At 41.8% G+C, this 15,747-nt stretch overlaps 2 protein-coding genes and 1 non-coding gene across 3 annotated transcripts; 2 read left to right on the forward strand and 1 right to left on the reverse strand.

Moving 5' to 3' along the window:
- Nucleotides 1-454: 454 nt before the first annotated feature.
- Nucleotides 455-7,916, forward strand: LOC108932495 (serine/arginine-rich splicing factor 9-like). The gene is made up of 5 exons (XM_018748932.1): nucleotides 455-517; nucleotides 2,537-2,713; nucleotides 2,824-2,996; nucleotides 3,830-4,002; nucleotides 7,674-7,916. Exons 2-5 carry the CDS (start codon nucleotides 2,556-2,558, stop codon nucleotides 7,902-7,904), a joined length of 735 nt encoding a protein of 244 aa, XP_018604448.1. The 5' UTR covers nucleotides 455-517; nucleotides 2,537-2,555; the 3' UTR covers nucleotides 7,905-7,916.
- Nucleotides 7,917-8,024: 108 nt separating this feature from the next.
- On the reverse strand, nucleotides 8,025-11,771 carry gatc (glutamyl-tRNA amidotransferase subunit C). The gene is made up of 5 exons (XM_018748933.1): nucleotides 11,486-11,771; nucleotides 10,564-10,614; nucleotides 10,192-10,361; nucleotides 9,598-9,701; nucleotides 8,025-8,997 (listed from the first exon to the last, which is right to left on the reverse strand). The coding sequence occupies exons 1-5, from the start codon at nucleotides 11,618-11,620 to the stop codon at nucleotides 8,936-8,938; spliced, it is 522 nt and encodes a 173-aa protein (XP_018604449.1). The 5' UTR covers nucleotides 11,621-11,771; the 3' UTR covers nucleotides 8,025-8,935.
- A 166-nt stretch (nucleotides 11,772-11,937) lies between these two features.
- trnak-uuu (transfer RNA lysine (anticodon UUU)) lies at nucleotides 11,938-12,010 on the forward strand. The gene has a single exon. It is a non-coding gene; the product is annotated as a tRNA-Lys (tRNA).
- The last annotated feature ends 3,737 nt before the right edge of the window (nucleotides 12,011-15,747 follow it).

Consider the following 15,747-nt stretch of genomic DNA (forward strand, 5'->3'; position numbering starts at 1 on the left):
CAGCTGTGAAACTCCCAGTGGTGCCAAGTCAAGTGTTCCAGGTCAATTCATGACTCTGAACTGCACTTACAGTGTGTGAGTGAATTCAAATTAGTAAAAGAGCATGATGGACCCACATAATTTGTGGTCACAAGATTGTGGTTTGTAGTTAATTTTCTGTTGTATCATAGCATAGAAAAATAGTGAGTATCCACACCATGAAATTGACAGGTATCAAAAGGACATTTCCTGAAAGAAGGGAAAACTTTTGCTGTTTTACCCGGATTAAATTAATGTTTGTTTGCTTGCTTGTTTATCGAAGTCGTGGGGATAACTTCTCCACTGTCGCACGAACATTTATTTGTTAAAAACACAGAAGTTTTACTGTTTGAAAATTACATGAAGTGACGTCTCCTACATGACCTTTTTAGAGGCGGGGCTACACATAGACACGAACCTATTTCCTCTTCCAGGTTAGAGAGCAAAGACGGGTTTTCAAAAACACACACATAGCTAGGCTTCACAATAATAGGCACAGGTATGTGAGAAACGTCTAATTCAAGCGGTTTTTCCTCTAACCGAAGTAACACGATTCTGAATGTCAGATGTCGGAGAAAGGCAGTTTTTCGTGAATGATTTAGATGGGGGAAAGAGAAGAAGATGAGAGAGCTGGAGAGCACGAGCTGTGTGGCCAGTTGAGTTGGTGTGCGCTAACGCAAGACTAAGAGCGCGGGGACTAACATGCCGAATGGACCATTTTACTGTACATGGAAAAGTGACCGATGGGTGATCTTACCGTACGGCGACCACCATGAAAGCCACGTTAGGAAACGATGTGCTTATGCTGAATGTTAATGAGTGACCAAGAAGGCTGTGCAGAGCTGCAGGCGTCGTCGAAGCTCAGTTAACCAGTGCTAACCAGACCAGTGCTAAACTAGTCGTCTAGACTAGAGATAACAGGGCTGACCCAGCAGAGCTCCACAGCACAGGGATGCAGTTCTTGACGAATTTCTACGTGATTTCATCATGCATGCAAAAAGGCTGCAGTTCTAAGGGCTTGTATCACTGTCAGATGGAGTTTACCACGAAATTAGTGACTAATTGTTATAGTTAGTATCTGTCCCTGAACATGTCCATCATGTGCTGTTGTACTGGAGACAAACCAGGGGCGAAGGAAATTGGATCATAGCTGCCTGGTCCTTTTTGTTTATTACTACAGTTTTTCCACAAGTCAATGTTCCTGCTTTTATTTATGATAGAGTTAAGTTAAGCGCAGTTAATCAGTTGTGGGTGTTTTAGGTAAATACAACATATATTTAAAAGCTTTGAGATCCTGAGGATCTTCCTGAAGGTTGTGGCTCACCCTTAAAGCTGAGTGTCTTGTTTGATTTCCACAGTTTGTTGTGAAATCAGACTAGTCCAGCATCTTTGACTGAGGAAGCCACAGAAACATCTGTACTGAAATGCACCGAAACACTGTTCAATTTAATTCACCGGGTAACAAGGAAACACTGAAATTGACAATATAAACTCTTTTCAAGTAGTGTGGTGTAAAGCACTGTATTTCCATGTAAGTCACCTTGGACAAAGGCATTCGCTGTCAAAGGCATCATCAAAGGACAGTTGACCCTTGAACAACACGGGTTTGGGCTGTGTGAGTCCACTTATATGTGTATTTTTTTCAATAAATATATTGGAAAATTTTTTGGAGATTTGCGACAATTTGAAAAAACCCACAGATGATCTGTGTGTCCTAGAAATATTAAAAAAAATTAAGAAAAAGGTATGTCATGAATGCATAAAATATATGTAGATACTAGTTTATCATTTACTACCATAAAATATACATGTAATACATATAACATCTATGGTGTTGTCTATCATGTAACAATATTGATGTAGGTATTGACAGACAGGTGATGTAAACTTACAGTATTGATAAATACAGTACGGTACCATAAATGTATTTTCTCTTCCTTATGATTTTCTTAACATTTTCTCTAGCTTACTTGTAAGAATACAATATATAATACATATACAAATTATGCGTCAGTCGACTTTTTATGTTATCGGTAAGGCTTCTGGTTAACAGTAAGCTGTTAGTGGTTAAGTTTTTGGGGAGTCAAAAGTCATATGTGGATTTTCAACTGCGCGGGAGGTTGGTGCCCCTATTCCCTGCGTTGTTCAAGAGTCAACTGTATAGTGTTTCACATAATGCCTACCTCACATTAGGTACATGTTTTAGCATAGCTACATCAGGTGTTTTACTGCTGTGTTTAAAGTGACTAGTTCATGTTTTTACATGAATTTGTTTTGTAATACAGTCAGTATGTTGCCATTTTTTCATTTGACAACTCTGGGTATACAGAAGTGCTCTCTGCAATTGCTGAACAGCTTTAGATATAAACACAATTATGAAAGCACTTTTGTTTGTTGTGGTCATTTCAGGTGTTTCCTTGTGCCAATGAATTACCCAGAGAAAAATCCTCTCGTTGTGAGTCAAAATACAGCCTCGTGCTTAGATTTCCACATAATTGTTTCTGGTTGATTTTCATAGGGCCAGTTACAGCAAAGCCATGGCTGATGGAAGGATTTATGTAGGGAACCTTCCACCTGATGTGCAGGAGAGGGATATTGAGGATCTCTTCTACAAATATGGCAAAATTCGGGAGATCGAGCTGAAGAACAACAGGGGAACAATTCCCTTTGCCTTTGTTCGCTTTGAGGATCCACGGTTAGTTCTTCTAGACATCTAGTAGAAAAGCATCTATAGTCTTCAGTATCACACTGGTGCTAGGATGTTTTACATTTTTGTTAAAACATCATTTAAAAAATCCTTTCTAGGGATGCTGAAGATGCTGTGTATGGGAGGAATGGCTATGGCTTTGGAGACTGCAAGCTGCGTGTGGAGTATCCCCGTTCCTCTGCGTCCAAATTCAACGGCCCCATGGGACTGGGTCCTCGAGGGAGGTTTGGACCACCCACTAGGAGGTCTGAGTTCAGAGTAATAGTGACTGGTAAGTAAAGCTTGTTTATTTTTAGGTGTTTTAGATAGTAGTTGGGGGACCTCTTTAAAACGCCTGTCTGTTTCAAATGTAGTAGGGTTTTCCTAAAACCACCTATCAGAAAAACCAAGGAATTTCATTTTTTGGTCAAAAATAAGTGGGGAGGGAGATAATTTTAACAGTATTGTAACTTTTTTGTTTGGACTACTGATGGCTGTGTTTTGAACTTGGATGAGGCCATTAGGGCATGAAGAAGGCAGTGCATTAGTTCATGAAGCAACGAGTTGCAAAGGGTGCTATACTGAAATGAAATGAACTGCACTGAAGTTGAAATAGTTGCTATTTTTCAGTTTTTTCTACAACGTATATTTGGCTGAAGTATTTCCTTAAGGAGCACCTTGCATTATCAAGGTTTATTACGAAAACAATTCTCAATATAAGATTTTGCATTTCAGTTCCAAAAGTTGCAAACACTAGTCTGCATGAAGAAAATTTGGAACACAATATTTTGTTTATTCAGTAAAAATGACACATTTATCAAGATTTACATAATCCAGTTAAACTACCTGTGTGTTTTATCTACCACTCTTACTGTCTGGGTAAAGCAGACAGGAACACTGGAATCTTGAATGGTTTATCTCTCCAAACTCTTAAGAGGGACTGGTCAAATACATAGAAATAAAACAAAGCGCAATGGTTTAAAACTGCAGACTGGTCTTTTTCAGTATAGTAAACCAACTGTGCCTTTTCTTTAATGCTTTTGTGGCTCATATTTCTTGACAGTGAACAGCACACCTTTATAATATGTCAGCGGTATTGAGGCCATTGTTCTGAATCCTGCTTAGGATTGCCCCCAACCGGAAGCTGGCAGGACCTAAAGGATCACATGAGGGAAGCAGGAGATGTGTGCTTTGCTGATGTTCAACGGGACGGTGAGGGAGTCGTCGAGTTCCTGCGGAGAGAAGACATGGAGTATGCTCTGCGCAGGCTGGATAGGACAGAGTTCCGTTCACACCAGGTATGGAGGAACTTTCTGTTGTACCAGGCATGGCTCAGGTTCACCTCTCTTAGAACAGGTTACATCTTTAGAACTGAGAGAGAATCCTTAAATGGTGCAATAAGAAGCTCAGTGGGTGCTTTTATTGTGCCATGTCTACATTTGTGTTGATGACTTCTGTTATATGCATTACAATGTACTTACTCTGTATACTGTAATAATATGCATTTTATTATCATTATTATTTTAGTGCACGCCTTTGCCAAAGGTGACTTACAAGGCATAGTTTTGCGAAAGACAAAAAAGCTTACAAGGTTGCGAGGAAATAATCAGTATATCAGCCTACCGTGGAAAGAAACAAACATTTTAACAATACAACACATTCTTGATATAGTGATCTTTCCAACAAAGTTAGACAGCACACATAAGTAAAAAAGTGTTAAAAATGCACAGAAAACAATGGCAGTTTGTCAGGAATTACTCTGAGATAGACCATCTGAAAACTGAGAAAAGGAAAATAAATGAACTCCCAGGACAGGGAATTAGAAAAAAATTAACTTTTGGCAGTCCATATATATTTATTCATTTATATCCAAAAATATATATTCATATATCTGTATTTATTCATAAATATCCATATATATTGTCTGTATATATGACTGAGTTGTCCAGTTTGATCAATAGATTGTGACAGGAGGACAGGCCAGCTGAGAGGTGAAGAATCTTTGTTTTGGAGAGGTTGAGTTGGAGGTGGTGATCAGACATCCATGCAGAGATGTCCGACAGGCAGAGCTATGTGTGCGGAAATGTCTGACGATCCAGGTGGAAAGGAGAGGGAGAGCTGGGTATCATCAGCATAGTAGTGGTATTTAAATCCATGGGAGGCTATGACCGGGCCGAGGGAGGAGGTGTAGATCAAGAAGAGAAGAGGACCCAGTGCCGAGCCCTGTGGGACACCGATTGAGAGAGGCAGAGGAGAAGAATGAGAGCTCTGCCAGACCGCTTGATAGGATCTGTCAGATAGGTAGGACTCAAACCATCTTAGTGCCGCTCCTTTGATCCCAAGCTGACTAAGAGAGGAGAGTAGAATCCAGTAGTTGACAGTGTTGAATGCTGCAGACAGACTGAGGAGGATGAGGACTGAGGAGAGGGAGGCGGCTCTAGCCGACTGGAGAGCATCAGACGCTGTCAGAAGTACTGTCTCCGTGGAGTGACTAAATCTGAAACCAGACCGATATCCATCGAGGAGATGGTTCTGGGTGAGGAAATCAGATAGTTGATCATAGGCCGCCTGCTCTATAGAGTTTTAGACAGGAAGGAGAGGAGGGAGACCGGTCTGTAGTTTTGGACTGAATTGGGATCCAGGGAGAGTTTCTTTAACAGAGATGAAATGAAAGTGGTTTTGAAGGCAGCTGGGAAACAGCCAGAGGAGAGCGAGGAGTTGATGATCTTAGAGATGAAGGTGGAGAGTTCCGGAGAAATGTTCTATAGGAGTGTCGATGGGATTGGATCAAGTGAGCAGGTGGTGGCTCTGTGTGATATCAGAGGAGGTCGGAGATTTCAGATTTGGAGAGCGGCTTGAATTTGGAGAGTGTAGCTTTGCAGGGAGGTCCAACGCGAACCGGGCAGGGTGATGCTGAGAACTTGTCAGTGATTGCTTTGTTTTTCAGAGATAAAGTCAAAACAAAGTCATCAGCAATGAGAGGAGGAGGAGGCAGTGGAGGACACAGAAGGGATAAGAAGGTGGCAAAGAGTCTGTGTGGTTTTTTAGATGAAGACTGTATTTTGTTGTGGTAGAAGGAGGTTTTAGCTGAAGAGACAGCAGAGTGAAAAGTAGCCAAGAGTGACTGGTAGGCATCCAGGTCTGAGTGAGTCTTGGATTTTCGCCATCTTCGCTCTGCAGCCCAGAGTTTAGTCCTGTTGGCTCGTAACGTATCGGACAGCCCTGAGGTGGCATTGGGGTGTGCTTGTCTAGAAGACAGTGGACAGAGAGGGTCAAGGGTGGAAGATAGGGCAGAGAGAAAAATCTTAGTGGCATTGTCTGTTGATAGATCTGAGAATTGTGCAGCAGAAGGGAGAGTGGACAGCGTAGCAGAGGCAAAGCAGGAAGGTGAGAGAGATTTTAAGTTGTGGCGGAAGGCGACAACGGGTGCAGAAAGAGGCAGGGAATTAGTGGTGAGGCAGGGTTGAAAGGAAATAAAGAAGTGATCAGAGACATGCAGCGGAGTGAGAGAGAGGATGGGACAGCCACAGTTGCGGGAAAAAACAAGGTCAAGACAATTGCCTGCTTTGTGAGTAGCAGGGGATTGGGACAGGGAGAGATTGAAGAACTGTAGGAGCAACAGAAGGCTGCTTGCATGAATGTCGTCAACATGCAGGTGAAGTCAACCAGGAGAATCAACGGAGCATTGTCCCCTGGCAGAGAGCTCAGCAAGATGTCAAGGTCATCGAAGAAGCAGCTGAGAGAGCCAGGAGAGCAATAAAGAACAACCACAAGAAGAGTGATTGGGGCAGTGATAGAGACAGCATGCCATTCAGAGGAGGACAGATCATGCAGGTGAAGAGGGAGAACAGAATATTCCCACCAGGGAGAGATGAGCAGGCCTGTGCCTCCACCTCTGCCGGAGGGATGAAGGGTGTGAGAGAAGGAATAGTTAGTGGAGAGAGCTGCGGGTGTGGCTAAGTTGTCTGGGGTGATCCAGGTTCCAGTTAGGGCCAGGAGGTCCAGTGAGAGATAGGAGGCGTAGGCTGGCATGAAGTCAGCTTTTCTCACAGCAGACTGGCAGTTCCAGAGTACCATGGAGAAATGAAAGCAGGATGGAGGGTTTGACAGGCGAGGATAAACCAGGTTATTGTAGCGCAAGAGTGTCCAGGTGTCCGGTGGTGGCGACATCGCACGGCTCGGTTGCCGTAGGCGACTTTGATGGTTGACGTTTGACACATGATCCCTTGCGGAACACGGTACCGGTGGCCTTCTTCGGTGGAGTCCCACAGGTAGACTCCCTCGTCTTTGCGCCAAGAGGCTGCTGCTGCCGCTACGGGTCACCAGCCGCTATTTAAACTGGGCTGATTCGTGTCAGCTGAGATGCCTAATCGAAATCGAAACTACTCCAACAATGGTGACCAAAACAAACAACCAAACAGATGCAATTAATCAATTGACAGAGTCATGCCCACTCCCCGCTACGGGAACAATTGTTCGGGAGAACGTGCGCCGCAATGAACCACAAAACACAATTTAACAAACAAAAAAAATACCACCCACAACTACACAGACACACAACCGTTTGTCTATCCGCACAGCTACACAACATGAAAGCGCGTCGGGAAAAGCGGTAGCAACACTACTGCACTTACCTGAAACACCACGAACTGCAGCGATGGACATATACAATAACTAATTTTTAATATAATAGGCTTAATTATGAAGTTTTCATTCGATTGTTACTTAAGGATGACAAAATCAACTTCCGGTCAGTAAGGGGGTGGTTCATTAAGTACGGGTTGCACATAAGTCGGACGTTCGTAACTCGGGGACTGTGTACTTAATAAAGTTACCCTGTATCAATGCAGTAAGAGTACCCTGCTGTAGAGATCAGTAAATCATTACCATATGTCATCTTGGTCAAAGGTTTTGGTTAAATATGGACAGTGGTGGAGCCTGTTGTAAGAGATGACTGTTTGTCCTTCAGGGGGAGACATCGTTCATTCGAGTTCACGAAGACAGGGGGGCCAGCTGGGGTCGCTCAAGGTCCCGATCCAGATCCCAGGGGCGGTATAGTCCCCTGTACCAAAGCCGGGGTTCCCCACCACCGCGCTACCAGTCTCCACCCCTGCACCGCCATTCAATGTCTCATCATAGTCCACCCCCCCGTCGACTCCCACCACAGGCTCACAGCCCACCCCCCCGCCACTATCGGTAAACCTGCCCAAGGACCGGCAACAACCAGTTTTTTTGGTGACTTTTTTCTCCCTGTGTGTATGTGCACGTGTGTGTGGTATCCCCCCCCCCATTATTTTTGATTTAGCGTGTAACATTCCATAACCAGCTCTGTCCTGAGCCTCTCGTCTCTGCTGAGGTGTTCACGGCAGATAGAGGCAGTGGCAGAAGAGAGGAGGGGACCTTCAGGCTGTATCCATGTGGAAGGGTAGCCCGACCCATCACTTCACTGTCAGCTGCGGTCACATTCTCTAACAGTCATGACGCAGTGTGGGGGAACCCCATGTCGTGGACACTGACCCACCATAGCCTTTCTGTTCTTAAATTGGTACTGCACTGAATCTCGCACCATGTTATAGTTTTTGATTCTGGACAGTTTGTCCTTCCTCCAACCCCCGATCAGAAACATTTTAACTAGTCTACACGCCCTCTTCTGCAGTTGTCTTTTGTGTCTCGTACTGGATGTGCATGAAGGAATTATTTCCCCCCTCACTTAAAAGGTGGAACCAGGACTTTCCCATTTCAGATGTTTTACCCTGTTCAGTGGTACATTCATGTGTCCCAACATCAAAAAGCCAACTTTTTGTAGTACGGCACCTGTAAAACTAAATGCCTCCACATGACAATGATTTGTGAAAGGGGTGCAATGATATTTTCACTCCCTCAGAAAAATCTGAATTTATGTAATGGATATATGGAATGACACAAAATGAGCATCAGAAAACCAAATGTTACATTTAAATATTCAGTTTTCAGTCTTTATTGGAATATATTTTAAGTATGATTAGTCCCAGGACTTCCAGATACTCCACTCCATGATTTCAATTACATTAAATACATTGTAAACCACTGTATTCCTGAAGTGCCAAAAATTTGAATACCTGTGATTATGAATAAAATATAGGCAATTTCCATTAATTTGTTAAGTTATGGTTTAGTTTGAATGGTCTAAACCATACATCTCCGGTTTGTGTGTTGAAATCTGTACTGTATGAAAAGCAGCAGTTCTAAAAATCAAAACTCTGAATGTTTTAGTAATGCAGCACGATCCTCTCTCTCTGGGAGTGGGATGTTACCTGTTGTGGTGGAGAAATGAAATATATTAGTGGTTTGTTTTATAAAAAATAAAAGTGTCAGCATTCTTACTTATATGTAGACTGCAATGCCTTGACTCTTCCAGTGGTTTAAAATGCAGGGTAACCACAATGCACCTGGGCTATGAAAGTACACTCAATACTGAACCCTGGAAACTTAAATCTGCCTATCCTTTGCTCTCTTCCACCACTCCTTCATGTGACACAATGAAGTGGAAATAAAAAAGCAACGAGATGAGGAGTTAGATGCACTGAAATCAGTATATTTTTCCACAAGGACATGGAATGTGACAGTTGATACATGTTCTAACATTTAGCTAAGCTTGACTATAAAAGTATGGCTCAAGTATGCTGAAATTATTCTGTGCCGACTAATTTTTTCTACTGAAATATCCAACTTTAAAAATTTCTGTAACTTCCAATTGCTTTGGAGAAATGCACCAGACAAGAAACTTACACGGACAGTTGTATAGCATCTGTATGTGGAACCATGCAGTGTAAAGGTTTTCAGGAAAGTGCAGATTTGTAGCTCTAAAAAGCAGCCCCTCACTCATAAGCACTGTGCTCATAGGTTTTTCTTACCTGGTGGTGCCACAAAGTAACCCTCTAGAGTGTTTTTGGAGAGCCGGAGTAGTGCTTCTGCACAGTCCCCTTCCTCTACATGGTCCTCTCTTAGGAACAGTGCTCTGCAAGGCAGGAGAAATTAACCATTTCAGTTGATCTCTAAGATTACCCTATTCACTCAATTCTGAGATGCACCCTATATTTGGAGATAAATATTTGAGACAATTAAAATCCTGACATCACAAGAAAGATATGAAGCAAATCAGTAATGATTTAAGCTTTGTGTTACCTAAAGTAAGTTAAATTTTCAGAACAACAAAGGAGAAAGACTAAAGAGTAAAGAAAGAATGTTAAATACACCAAATTCCTTTGGTTTTCCACAAGGACATGCCTTCTTCATGGGGTACATGGAATGTGACGGTCCCTGAGCTGTGCTATCAACACTAAACCCTCATAGCCCCTTTGGTTATGTTTTTTCGCTACACCAAAGAGACAGGTGTAATCTGGTATTTCATTAACACAAAAGTTTACTGGTTTAACTCAAGCCATTAAAGGCTTTATGTGCAAAATGCATATATACAGGACGGTCAAGAAGGAATATTGAGCCCTTACCGGTCTTCAAGAACAGAGTCCATTGGCTCGACTCCATTTGTGTTCACAACGTGCAGCTGATCGGCAAATCGTATGGCTTTCTCCAAGCAGTCTACTCCATCCTGATTTCGGAAGTCCAGCAAAGCCAGTCGCTCCAGCTTGTCCACAAGGTCTGGAGGAACCTTTGTTGGCTGAAGATGAGAAAGTACCATGTCATATCACAATTGCTTAATTTTAGGTTTTTATTTCCTTGGTGGAGCACTTACGCTTGAGACTAACACGTTTAACTGCATTCATGTAATACCATTCATCTGTGCACAGGCTAAAACTGGTTAACTTGCATAGATTGAAGTCGTAGCAGCCGACACGTGGAGGACAGTTTTAGGCACATACTGGGGGAAGATGATCCTCTCCCACTGATTCCCAGGTTGGTTTCTGTGGCACCTGAAATTGAATGTATTATTATTATTGTCACAGTGGTGCCCAAGATCACTTCAAAATTGTTAAGATCCACAAGTGCTGTTGAGAGTACAGGGAAGCAATCACATTATCTCGAATGAAGTGCAGTGATTAAAACAGGCTCAACGGACGGTTACACGGGCACAAAAACCGAAGTTAATAAAATCAATTTAGATTTATTTTTTTCGCCTTTCTCCAAGTGACGTACAACTCAAAGCAAGCAAACAAACATGCGTAACTATTAACAGTCTGACCACAGCACCTGGTAACCGAAACCTAAAACAAACTAATGACGTCATCGCACAACACATGTAGTTCACACACACACACACACACACACACACACACACACATTTTCAGAACCGCTTGTCCCATACGGGGTCACGGGGAACCGGAGCCTACCCGGTAACACAGGGCGTAAGGCCGGAGGGGGAGGGGACACACCCAGGACGGGACGCCAGTCCGTCGCAAGGCACCCCAAGCGAGACTCGAACCCCAGACCCACCGGAGAGAGCAGGACTGCGGACCAACCCACTGCGCCACCGCACCCACGCGAATACAAAAAAGTTAACATGTAAACGTAAAACTGCAGACAAGCAAAGCCATATAGCTCACAAGCACACACTGCGCTGCAACTCTTAATCAAACAGCTCCTGTATCGTAACTGCCTCTCTTTCATTTAGTAAGGTATTTTCGAAGGTGTAGCAGTGTCCCATCATCATGTACGTCGGGAACAATTTTCCACAGAAAGACTTTTCAGAAGAACTAGTAACTAAACTTAAGCTCTAGACTACAGAAAACCTGACAATTGCGTTGTACGCGCACAACTAATTAGCGAAAGTAACAGGAACCGTACCTTAGAAGCGCAACCACTGCTGCCTGCTATCGCGTGTCTGCGACGGCACCAGGTGACACGTTCTGCTCCCGCGCGCCACTGCAGCACGAGGATCCGGAGGCCCGAAGTGAACGTGTTGTGCGTGATAGGGAACATCCTCGCGCACGCGACCGAAAGCGTCCCACTGCTCACTTTGACGCACAGAAGAAACCTGTAAATTGTGCGACGTCGCCGGATCACAACCCTCCGCCATTTCAAGCTCGTCGTAATACGGCCTCCGCCAGGTCTTGTTTTACAAAGGGAATTGTTTAGCCCGTGTATTTACTGTTTTAGCACCCGGTTGTGGTAGAATGTATTACAAAAAGAACTATCCATGTTACAAATACAATTTATAATAATTACATATTCATAACAGAAAAGGAACAGTTGCTTCATGACGTACTAAATAGGTGCAGTTGGAGTTTTTACTAAGAGCCCGGATAGCTCAGTCGGTAGAGCATCAGACTTTTAATCTGAGGGTCCAGGGTTCAAGTCCCTGTTCGGGCGCAGTTATTTTTCCCCCCCTTTGTCACCACATTTTTATGGTCACACTTTGACATTTGAAATATGAAGTTTTAGTGCTTTAGAAGAAACCTAAAAGCCACCATTTTCACCACACGACAAGCGGTTCAGAAGATGTGTGTGTGTTCACAGCAGTGTTGCGCTGTAAACATGTACTACAATGGATAGTTTTCGATTATGTCACCGCATTAAATGGACAAAAGATTTATGTTCCCACCGAAGACATTTGCTTTGCGAACACTTTTTTTCTATAATTTCTTCTGTACGTCACATTTTCTCACACAGCGAGGGTCACATCGAAATACACAATATTTTCTCCTCGTGGTGCATGATCAGAGCAACTATGTTTTTTACATGTTTGGTCAGCATCTTTAGTGCGTTCTATTTCTTTGATTTGTAAAAGTTTATAAAGAATGAAAAAAAATCAAATTTTCGTTAGAACTCTGTAGCAGGCACGGCTTTTGTTCACTATGTATGTGATACTTTAGTTTTTCTGTGTATTGTTACATTGATTCATTTAGCTTACGCGTTTCTCTATTGGTTACAATTATTTACCCATTTATACAGCTGGGTAAATAAACAGTAAAGCCGAAATTATTGGGCTTTTAAGGACAACTGATTTCTTATTATTATTATAAATTGCTACCGACATAAACGGACGTGTGATTTGCATGTCGCTGTATTATTTAAATTCCAGAGGTAATTTTACTGGAGAAATTTTGGGTAATTACCTTGCTCAAGGGTACTACAGCCGGAGTTGAGGCGCGACCCTGGGGTTCAAAGGCAGTAGCGCCAACCACTACACTGCGAGCTGTCCAGTATTGTTATAAAAACAAAGAAAAAACACAAAAAGAAACTCCATAAAACAGGGTAAATTCGAATGACAAATATCAGTGAACAGTACATAAAGTTCCGAGCCTTCAGATGACTGTATTAAAGGATTCAATTAATACCGATTTAAAGAATTCAAAAGCTTTTATAAAATTATAATAAAGCACTAGGTGGAATGACTGGAGTTTTAGAGGATATGGAATCAAACACGTACATATTTCATATTTAAAACACGTTTTTATTGCAAATATCACACAAATTCCCCAAAAATTGTTACTACTGGATCCATAATAACTGTGAAAGCCACAATGGAAAGCCTTTGTGTAGCAGAGACACAGACGAGTGTTCAGTATCCAGCATTCTCATCAGCATCAGCATCATATTGAATATTCTGATCATATTACATTTATCAGCTCTCTGGCTTCCTGGCTTGTTGGGTCCCATGAATTCCATACCGTCCACTGGAATTTCTTTATCCTTGGCTTGATGGGTTTCTGTGAACATGAAGGAAGCCAACAAGAGCATGTTTCAGGAACATCTACACTGCTCCTGGACACGTGTACTGTACTGTATATATATGACATATGAGTACTGTACATATCGTATATCAAACTGGATGTGTGGCGCGAAACGTCACTGTTCTACATGACGTCATAGGTGCAAATAAAATAATAAAAAATGCACATCATTAAAGAACCGTGAGAGAAACAAGATTATTACACTTTTCGTATTTCTAAACGCGTTCGCTATAAGCGGCGCAAAATCAGAATTAACAATAAGAATATACTGATATCAACGAAACCAAGATAAAAACGAAGGTTTCCGACCCCGACCGCACAAAGTCAACCGTTCACCGGCTCTCCTTTCACGCATGCGCACACCGAATCTTCATTACAGCGGCGCTGCGCCACCGCTATGGAATTCAGCCGAAATTATTGGGCTTTTAGGACAGTAACTGATTTCTTCTTCTTCTTATTATTATTATAAATTGCTACCGACATAAACGGACGTGTGATTTGCATGTCTCTGTATTATTTAAATTCCAGAGGACTCGTGACGTGTTACCGAATGCACAGCTGATATTTTTTAAACACCTCGTTACGGGTCTCTGTCGCGGTCGCCCTTCGGCGAACCAGCGGCTGAAGCACAGGTCCTATTCGTGCTTGAGCTCCGTACACCCCTCGCCCACGCTGTTCATCTTCACTGGCGACGGCGCACTATCCGCCTCGGGGCTTTAATTAGAAGCACAGAACGAGTCCAGCCAAGACTACACATTTTACCTAATAGAAGACATCAGAAATGCCGACAGTAACGTATAACTAAAAACAGAACTATCTTTAAATCACTTTCTTCTTCACTTTTGTTTGCAGAGGGACGAATTTTAATGATACACAAAACGGACAACGGCGCTTTATGATGACGTAAACCGGAAAGTCAGGGAACCGAAGTTGTGGACAGAAGTGAAAAAATTAATACGCAAACACTTTTCAATGAATGTATTTAACATTTTAACAGACAATGTTGTATCGTTATGCGAAGATTTGATCCCTCTGCCCCATGTGAGCATTGTTTCAGTGGTGCTGTGGAATCGACAAATGCTCCGTTGTAGGAGTCAGAGAAAATCTAGACAACTAGTATATAATACTGTAACTGTAAATCATAAAGTAATATGTAATAAGTAATATGCTTCTAATAGTTATTATACTTCATTAAGAAATATTAAATATTTAAGTACAAGTGTTTTAGAACAGTAGTTGGAAAAATAAGAACAATTCCATTTTATTATTTTTTTAATAAATACATAGACCATCTAATATTTTTTTTGATTTTCTGTGCATAATATCGAGTTTGACCAACCACAAAATAACAAATATATCAGCTTAGAAAAAGCAAATCCAAAAAAATGAACAAATAAAACAAAATATATAAATTTCCTTATTTGCTGTAACAACAGTAATTTGCATTCACAAAGAGTTACCATTATGCTCAATACAAGAATATTCCATACATTTAAAAAAACCACATCCAAACTGATGAACTCAGGAAGTTGAAGAATAGGAATGGCAGTCCAAGGAGTACTTATTCTATGATGTGGGGTGGACAGTAAAAATGCAGAAAAGTCCTTTATTTTGATGTTTGCAAGATGTCTCGCAAGATGTCTCCTGCAGCATTAATATGGTGCGGGAAAAGCTCAGGGCTACAGTTTGCTTCATGAACATGGGCAAAACCTTCCAGACAGAAATCGCAATCGCTGATTAAAATCTATTTCAAATACACATCTGTAAACATTAGAGAAAAATATATCTGAGGTTACATTCTTACAACTGAAGTGAATGCACATTGTAATCACATAGTGTAATTCCCATACTTGTAATGGTTCTTGAGAAAAGGAAAATGTCACAACTGTTAAATGACTGACACATGACAGCCTTGCACATTATCTCTGTTAACACAATGCTGAATGGCTGCTGGTCCTGCCTTCGAGTACCATGTAACTCATTTGTAAAGCATGTCATTAATTTAGTGTAACTGACTGTCAAAGTGGCAAATCACTGGCTCAGAAATCCCATACGCAAGGGCTTACAGTCAAATAGTTCTGCTATTTGTGAAAAGCATCTTCATTTGGACACTTTCATTACTACTCCTCTGAGAATCGAGTTACATTGTGATATGGTGTCTGTGGCAGCTAGATGTTTATTATAAGTGTTAAATTGGACCCCATCTCTATTGGTCAACCTTCTACAACACAGCACTGGTGCCATATTTGAATATACTCATAATGTCTGAAAATAAAGTACACTTTACATGAGATGAGTGTGCTTACAGAATGACAATAGAAAATGTTGAATAAGCATCACAGAATTTACATAATATACAGTGATTCACAGAAG

Source organism: Scleropages formosus, chromosome 19, assembly GCF_900964775.1.
Source record: "Scleropages formosus chromosome 19, fSclFor1.1, whole genome shotgun sequence".
NCBI lineage: Eukaryota > Metazoa > Chordata > Actinopteri > Osteoglossiformes > Osteoglossidae > Scleropages > Scleropages formosus.

Bases quoted from the DNA above. Each gene is read 5' to 3' on its own strand.
- LOC108932495 (XM_018748932.1), top strand. From the start codon at position 2,556: ATGGCTGATGGAAGGATTTATGTAGGGAACCTTCCACCTGATGTGCAG. The intron at 2,714-2,823 runs GTTAGTTCTTCT...AATCCTTTCTAG, and splicing joins GTTCGCTTTGAGGATCCACG to GGATGCTGAAGATGCTGTGT. The intron at 4,003-7,673 runs GTATGGAGGAAC...TTTGTCCTTCAG, and splicing joins CAGAGTTCCGTTCACACCAG to GGGGAGACATCGTTCATTCG.
- gatc (XM_018748933.1), bottom strand. From the start codon at position 11,620: ATGTTCCCTATCACGCACAACACGTTCACTTCGGGCCTCCGGATCCTC. The intron at 10,615-11,485 runs GTACGGTTCCTG...ATTCAATTTCAG, and splicing joins GCAGTGGTTGCGCTTCTAAG to GTGCCACAGAAACCAACCTG. The intron at 9,702-10,191 runs GTAAGGGCTCAA...CCTGCCTTGCAG, and splicing joins GACTCTGTTCTTGAAGACCG to AGCACTGTTCCTAAGAGAGG.